Here is an 8,906-nt window from a genome sequence, read left to right as displayed (position 1 = left end):
GAAATAAAAATTTTATAATTCAATGAAATTGTATCTTTTCTTTATAAAATTGATGCTGACGGTTGTTTTATTGAATGATTCCATCAAGAAATGAAATGAAATGAGTCAAATTTGCAACTGACAGTTCAAAACCATAGTAACTGCTGCATATAATAAATATTTATATATCAAGTTAATCGGTTTCCATAGTAACAAGTACACCTTCACCTAATTGGTAGAATAATGTCTTGAGATAATATTCAAAGCAGTTTGTAGTAAAAACAAAAAAGAAAATCCGAAATAAATTAAAATTTTTTAGAACAAAATAAAAATATTATTTTTCATTAAATTATATAATGAGTACTAAATATTTTGTTTAATTGTTAAATCAATTCAATTATTAACCAATAATAAACTTAAAAAATGTAAGTTTATTATTTGTTAATAACTTTTTTTCAGGAATTAAGAAATAATTATTATTAGAAAAAAAAAAGTTTTAAAATAAAATTAATTTAAAAACTTGTTATTTATTTCTTTATATATTTCTCATGGTGTAAATTTTTGTTTTTTATTTATTTATTAATAATTATATTCAGTAATTACAGGAGAAATTATCTAAAATTAAACTATAATAATATATAACAAATAATGTAAAAAAAAATGATCATAAAACTATGTAACTATTAACTCTAACTCTAATTGTTAATTAATCAAACTGAAAACACATAGAGTTAGATGAAAATTTAAAAAAGAATTAAATTTCGTTTAGTAAAATTGAAAAATTAAAATATTTTACGTACAAAAAGTAAATTAAAACTCTAATTATATTCATAATTATAGGAAATTTCAGGAATTATGTATAATTATTATTAGAAAAAAAAGTTTTAAAATATAATCAATTTAAAATCTTGTTATTTATTTCTTTATTTATTTCTCATGATATAATTTTTTGTTTTCTATTTATTTATTAATAATTATAATCTGTAATTTCAGAAGAAATTAGCTAAAATTAAACAATAATCATATTTATAACAATAGTTACAAATAATGTAAAACTATTTAACTATCTCTAATTGTTAATTAATCAAATTGAAAACACATAGAATTAGCGTTAAATAAAAATTTAAAAAGAAATCAATTTCGTTTAGTAAAATTGAAAAATTAAAACTCTAATTATATTTATAATTATAGGAAAACTGGAGGTATACAATGAAAATAAATATGATTAAAATTGAGTTAATTAGTTTTAAATTGATGTATGTTTCAATGGTTTTCAATTAATTTGATTTAGTTTTACTTGCATTAATTAAATGAAATGGAATTTCGTGCGATCAAAATACAAAAAAAAAGTTTAATCTAAATAGGGTAAAGGTGGAAATATTACGATTTTCCCTTTTTATTTTCTATATATTTTTTTTGTTGTTCTGATTACATATTGAGGTGTAAAAGTAAATTTGCATGTGCGCGCTCGATCGATTCCCATTCGTAACCGGAGCGCGTGCAGTAATCAAAGTTGCGGCGAATCGATAAAACGTGATTAAAGTAGTTCTTTTCATTCTGTTCCTTCCACTTCGTCCTTCGTAAACTCCTCCAGTTACGGTGGTGGAGCTCTGTGGTAGTGGTTCCACCATGTATTGGACGCGACACCTCTCACTTTACCACCCTGATTCGTCTTGTAGATGTCCGAGGTCAAATCGACGATGGGCAGAGCCACTCCGACCATGGCGTCCTTCATCTCCGAATTCATCTTTGCATCAACTTCTCCATCGATTACCTGCAACAACAGCAGCAACGAATCCCATTCAATATGCACACCTGATTACACACGTCGTGTGCAAATGATGAGATGCGACAGTAAAGAAACGGGGAGGACGAGCGAAATGTTTACCGGTCTTTTCATGTCCCTCTTTAGTTTAATGGGTGTATTATGGTGGGACGATAAAATGTGATTACTCCTTGAAAAATGCATGGAAATAATGTGTGTATGATGATGTGTGTGTGTGGACGTTGTGTTTCCTTGTAATTTCCCTACGTAACCTCTTATTATTGCATGTGTCCAGAGCATTTGCGGCCGACGAGTATCGATCTATTAGCCACGTATAGGCCAGACCCGAACGCATTTACATAATTTTGCAAATATAATCACATAGTTTTATATAGGAACCCGCATTTATATTTAGATATATTGACCACAATTCACCTATTACTAATAACAAAATATAACTTTATAAATCACTTATTCTAGAATTACCTTGAAGTAATTAGACAAAGTTTTACTATTGGAGAAGTATTAACAAATTTGTATTTAAAATTTAAGAAATGAGATATATTTTTAACTAAAAATAAACACAAAATAATAAGCTATACAATGTCAGAATGTAATTAAACAACTGTAGAATAATTTAATAAACAATTCAGTAGAAAAAGAAGAAAGTAAAACTTACTTTCAATTCCTCTTGCGTAATTAATTTCGCTTCGAGCAGTTTCCGCTTGTAAGTTTCGATCGGATCGGATTTCTTCCTAATCTCCTGGACTTCCTCCCGCTTCCTGTAGCTAGTCCCAGGATCCGACATCGAGTGGCCGAAATATCTGCAGGAAAGAAGAGAAGTAGAAGATGAGGAGGAAAAAAAAATAGGGACGAGACGCAGGAAATCATTACTCGCCTTGGCTGCAGTGGAAGGTAAAGGGACGAACCAAAAATAAAGTAAAAAAAATAGGAACAAGGAGGAATATCGTGGGAGATGAAAGGAATTGGATCGTTTTACTAACCTATAAGTGGACATCTCGAGGATAATAGGTCCTTTGCCGCCGGTTATGTGTTTAATTGCGAACTCTGACGCAGAACGTACAGAAAATAAATCCATGCCATCCACCTGCGAACGTTATCGCAAATATTATGTATTTTGCATTGGAAAATATGTGGGATGGAAATGGTTTTACCCAAACGCCGGGAAGGAATGGTACTTGCTTATAGAACTCGTGGTTTGCGGAGGATCTGCTGACGGATGTTCCCATCGAGTAATTGTTGTTCTCGCACACGAAAATGCAGGGCAAATTCCATAGTTTTGTCATATTGAAAGACTCTGTCACTTGACCCTAATTATAATTAATTATGAAGTGAAAATAATCATGGTTTCACTCAATAATTTTCATACTTGATTTGTAGCTCCATCGCCATAGCATATAAAGGCAATTCCTCCAGTATTTCTGTATTTACAGGCTAATGCAACTCCAGTCCCTAGTGATACCTAAAGTATATAAAAATCAATAAATAAATAAGACCTATTTTTTATATACAATTGAACTACAACCAACTTAAAGCTGCTATAACTTTTGAACTGTTGGCAATGTTGTGTCCATATTTTGTCTAATGATAGCTGATTTTATTGTTTATAAGCCTGCGGAAGCATTTGCATTTCAGTTTTTTGGAAAAAAAGTTATCAGCGATGGAATTCAAACGTAACCAAAACCAAAAGTTAGAGCACTCGAACACCTTAATATGGGTCACCCTGTATAGGAGTAATTACTTGACTACCGACGATTCCTTGTCCACCGTGAAAATGCTTGCAGAACATATGCATCGATCCACCTTTTCCTTTGCTGATGCCATTCGCAAGACCCAAAAGTTCCGAAAAAATATTGTAGATTTTCCCTTTGGACATCAGGTAAGTCCATCCGTGAGCCCTGTACGAAGTGATTGCATGATCGACTGGTCTCATCACCGATTTAATACCCACTGCTATAGCTTCCTAAAAGAGAATATTTAAAATTTATAATAATATCCTAGACTATAATATTTTCATATTAAAATTGACACTATTTGTGCAGATAATTTCAAAAACATACTAGAGACAGAAAAGTAATGTTCTGGAAAAACAATGAGCTTAAAGTGTTTATTTTAGAATTTTTGTAAATTGATTTCAAAATTAAAGTTAAAAATATAAAAATATATTTTGTTACAAATATGTTACTTCAACATAATTTTATGATTTCATGGACGAAAACAAATCTAATATTGATTTCTTGATAATTATAAGTAATGAATATGTTAAATCTAAGACTAATTGCATTGAAAAACGTATTAATTAATATAACATTAAAAAATACATGTTATTTTAGCAAATAAAAAAAAAATTGTAAATATTTTAATCAAAGCTCTGGCACAGAAGAGTAGCTTCTATCTATTCCTTAAGATCCTGAATAGACTGAAATTTCTCTCGACTCATTGAATTGAGGCAATCTAGCGGAAACGGAACGAAAATAAGGTTTTGCGTTGTTTTCAATTTGCATCCGGTCATCGTCTGTTGTTGCACGCCGATTGAACTTTCCGTATGTTAAAGGAGTAATACCAATAAATTCGCCCGGAAAACACACGCTCACATGCACGACCTTACTGTTTTCGTCTTTTTCCTCATTTCGGGAAAGGAGCAGTAGCAACGGTTTTTCCGCTTCGGAATGTGTCTTTGTTTCCGGTCGGTTTGATCGTATTACCACTTATCGGTGACTCGGGATAACACTTTACCTCTCCATTATACAAATGGCAGAAACCCCTTATTGCTTTCTGCATGTACAGTTTCGCAATCCGCAGCTCCAATCTTCGGATGCTCTGCAAGTCCGTGTACAACGAGAGCGCCTCCGTTTTGGTCAACACCACACTCTTCTCCGGTCCAGCATCCAGCTGATACAGCTTGTATTCCTTTTACAATTTAAATTCAAATAGATAGAGATACAGATGAAACTTTCAGATGAACTTTGAATATTTCAGCAGTTAGTTTCATAACTTTCCTTGACTTCTCAAACAGATATTATGGTATAAAACTTTAGTCTTTTTACATTCATTTTTTATTAACAGCATAAAGAAACTTGCAACTATGCATTCTACGTTAAACTAGGTCATCTGAAACTATTGTAATACTTATTTTAATTAGTTATATTAAATATTGAAATTTAGTTGTAACAGAAAATGTCTGTTTCAAAGAGAAATATCTATGATAAGAGAGATAAAGAATATCCACTTACCGAAGTGTTAAATGTGGCCTGAAATCGAATTCCATTTCGAAACTGTAAAGTAAAAATGAGAAAAACTAACGTTTTATCGTGCGACTAAGTTAAATTGCATCGTCTTACTTGAATCTTCTGCAAAATCTTGAAAATCATCTCTATATTCAAACGATAAATGGAACGTCAAAACTATCAGTCATTTATTAATTTAATACTTTAACCTCTTATTTTAAATTTAAAAATATTTTGTAGCAAATTTAACACAATCGTCATTTAAACCCTTAAATATCTCGATCTAAGAAAAAAAATGGGCTTATACCACTTTCAAAAAATAACGGTTCATTAGTTTATATTTCAATGATTATATTTATTTTTTATTTAAAAAAAAGTAATTCTCATCAAATTCAATTATATTTTGTTTAAATAATAGCTTGTAACTCATATATCTTACATAATATTAAAATTAACTAAATTCAATCAACTTTAGCGATATTTGAAATGTTAACGTAGGCAACTAAACGTACACATATTATTTTATAATATATTTTTAAAACTTATCTAATGTCTTATGAGTAATTAACGATTTGCATATGTGATATATTTATGTAATATAAATAAAAAATAAGTAATCTTCTTAAAATTCTCCAAAACACAACAATCCAATTAGAATCTTAAAATGAAAATACAACAATCCAATTGGAAAAAGACTAAAACTAATGTCTGATTCATGAGAAATGTTGTTTCCTTATAATTGAAAATTTTGCTTTTTTGAACAAGATATTAGATTGAAAATAGTTGCATTTGTATAAATAATTTAGAAAACAAAGTATATAAAAGAAATGAAGAAATAAAAATGTAAGGGAATTTTTTTAATCTTAATATTTATATCAAGCATTCTAACGTTTACTGCAAATTGTAACCTTTGACCAAATAATATTTAGATTTATGATTTTATATCGCAGTTTATGTGTTCTTCTATTATTGGCCAAAATAAAGTTTTGTTATATAATTTCAATCTAAAAAAAAGTAGTGTTTTGAAATTGGATTTTATAATAATCGTAATACTCATAAGAAGTGTTGTGTCCAACCGTTATTATTACAATTATTATTGTTAATATAGTTGTTTAGTTAATTTTATACGTAGAATAAGTATTTGTAATTAGTCTTAGGAAGTACGCTAAAGAAACAACTACTGAGTGAAGAACTACAATAAAGCAAACACTTTGAAGAATATTTTAATAATAAACAACAAGTAAAACTCGTTCAATTTATTATTGACCAAACCTAAGGCTCCACAACACACAACAGAAGAGGATATTCAACAGTGTCCAGAAATTCACCCCTGGGACACGACAGAAGTATTGAAAAATTTGTTACTTTTTAATAATAATTTAAGTTTCTCCTCTTTATGATTATTTTCATAAATATTAACTATTTTTAAGTTAATTCTATTTAATTAATAAATAATGAAGTGCAACTATTGCAACTATTTTTTTGTTTTAAATTTATTACCAGAAACATCTTAGTTAACTATAGAAATTAGCATTAGATTTGAAGGGGAGAATGAGGAATGTAGTAAATAAAAATACGTTCATGTTATGTTTACTGAAAGCTTTTATTTATGTTTCAATTCGACCATAGTTATTCATGTTTATTTATATATTATTATTATATTTATTCATTTATTTATGTTATTTATTTTTTTTTCCCGAATTATTTTATTCATGGTATGTATGTAATATTGTTTGATACACATGTTTACATAATAGTTTTCATTTTTCAATATATATTCATATAATTCACATTGAGTTCATTCAAAACAATCGAATCATAAATATTACAATAAATTGATTTAATAAAGTAGCTCGCAGAAGGGGCGCCGCGAGTGCATCGAATCCTGCCATCGTCTTCATGCAGCCTGACCACAAGACCCATGAAGACGACCAAAGAAAATGCAACTCGCAGACCCGAACGCAAGGTTTTTAAGCTAGCTACACACTAAATTTAATTTATTCTTCACAATAACTCATCGTACCATTTCAGTGTATAATAATAATATTAAGAATATTGGGTGTGTCGCAATTTGTCGTAGTTGTTGTAGTTTCTTTTTTTTTTGAATGTCTCATTAGATCGGGTTTGCTTATTTTTTTTTTTCATGCTTCAATTGTTTTTTTTTACAATGAAAAGTTTTCCCTATCTAGAAGGTCCAGTAATAATAACTTATAAAAATACATCCTTAACAAATATATATTTATTTTTAACAAGATTAAAATAGATAAGACGAATAAAGCTGGATAAGCTGTACATGAACTTACAAAAAGCCGTCACTAATCAATATATATATGTGTATATTTATATTAATATATATATTTATTTATGTTTCATCTCAACATTCATCATATTTTTGTAAGTTATCATCACTCCCATTCGTTCAGATCGCTTTTCGAAGGCGAAGCCAAACGAATTCCATCGATTCTTAAGTACGTTTCTTCGGATCAAGCAATCGCCTTTCGTGTAAATAAATTATATAAGAAAATAATTAACGAGCAAATCATCGCGGTTAAACCGAAAGGCGGCTGCTTCATGCTCGCGCTCATTTTACATAAATATTACTTTAACCATCAATATAAATAAAAATAACTTAACTAGTGTACATCCTTATTTTATTATACTATTCCTATAGAGAGAGAAAAAAAAATATAGAAATCCAAATATTTGTATCCAAAAAATAGATAAATTGGTAGGATTCGTTTCGTCCAAAAAAAAAACTTTTTTGTTTTGGGTACGGATTTGCCGGAATCTGTCGTGGGCGGGTTTCAGTTTCAGTTTCGTTTATTTTTTTTTGTTTGTTTTTCTTCTTTGCTAAAGCTAAATGCTACGAGACTAAAAAGTACATTGATTTTCTTCATCGAGAGAACAACAACAAAAAAAAAATCATATTGAAGCGTGTTGTTGTTGTTTGTCTGTGTTCGAATTGGTGAGGTTTCTCTTTTTAGATAGGATGTGATGTGTGGAACGTGTAGAGTTGAGAGACTTCTTCAGAATTAGTTTACTTCTTGCTCTCCTTCTCCATTTCCCTCAGCAACTCCTTCATTTCGTCGGAAAGCTGATGCTGGTCGTAGAACCTTTGGAAAGAAAATAATGCAATTAGAATTACTTAACTTGATGAATGTAGAGGAGAGAAAGTGAGAGTACTTACTGCGAGTGTTCTGGTGGCGTCGCGGCGCGGGCTTCGTCCTTCTCTGCTTGTAGATTAAAAAAAAGGAACACATAAGAAATTAGTGTACGAATTGTTGCGGAGTAAATACAGCAAGTGACACGCGCCATTCCGAGGATAGAAAAAATGTGCGAATTTACATAGCATGAAAAATAAATAAAATAAAAATAAATATGGGGGGGGAGGTAAACATTCAATATTTCTAACTAGAAAAAGAAAATGAAGTATTGTTGCCTGATCAACTTTTTGGTTGTTGCAAACGTGCGATTTATGTACTTTTTTCGTGTATGATTTGGAAATAAATATTTGAAATTGTAATTAAATCAAAATATGGACTAAAGCTACAAACAGAGATTCATAGATTGAAGAATTGAGGAAGAAGAAGCTGATGAAATGAATGTCTAATATGTAGACTTGAATCGGAGATTTTGTAATGAAAAATGTTGAAAAGTGGGGGTGGTCGGGTCTGGCAACACTCATGCTCATACTTTAGATAAACTTGTAAAGTAGTGATAATTATAATAAAAGTTCTTTCGATATATATATATATATATATGTAAAATATAAGAAATTGAACATTGGGAACATTGATTTTATCTACCATAATGTGGTAAATTAAACCGCCAGTCGTGTTCCCTTGGATCTACTTCAATCATACTCTGGTCGTCTAAACTGATTTCAAGCGGCAACGGACGTCTACGAGCTGTTT

The 8,906-nt window shown here is 30.0% G+C and overlaps 2 protein-coding genes across 2 annotated transcripts in view; both read right to left on the bottom strand.

The window, feature by feature from the left end:
- Positions 1-1,426: 1,426 nt before the first annotated feature.
- LOC108557410 (pyruvate dehydrogenase E1 component subunit alpha, mitochondrial-like) lies at positions 1,427-5,136 on the bottom strand. Its single transcript, XM_017913912.1, is given in 8 exon segments — positions 1,427-1,753; positions 2,424-2,568; positions 2,749-2,852; positions 2,920-3,075; positions 3,135-3,227; positions 3,507-3,728; positions 4,502-4,717; positions 5,107-5,136. Coding segments are annotated over 8 exon segments (1,146 nt in total). The 3' UTR covers positions 1,427-1,573.
- A 3,728-nt stretch (positions 5,137-8,864) lies between these two features.
- LOC108557409 overlaps positions 8,865-8,906 on the bottom strand; it is a 32,184-nt gene continuing 32,142 nt past the window's right edge. The window contains exon 7 of the mRNA XM_017913911.1: positions 8,865-8,869. Within this exon, the coding sequence (XP_017769400.1) occupies positions 8,865-8,869 (5 nt within the window). The remainder of the gene's footprint in view (positions 8,870-8,906) is intronic.

This window comes from Nicrophorus vespilloides, unplaced genomic scaffold (genome assembly GCF_001412225.1).
Source record: "Nicrophorus vespilloides isolate i.1.1-1 unplaced genomic scaffold, Nicve_v1.0, whole genome shotgun sequence".
NCBI lineage: Eukaryota > Metazoa > Arthropoda > Insecta > Coleoptera > Silphidae > Nicrophorus > Nicrophorus vespilloides.
This window is presented reverse-complemented; position numbering and strand designations above follow the sequence as displayed.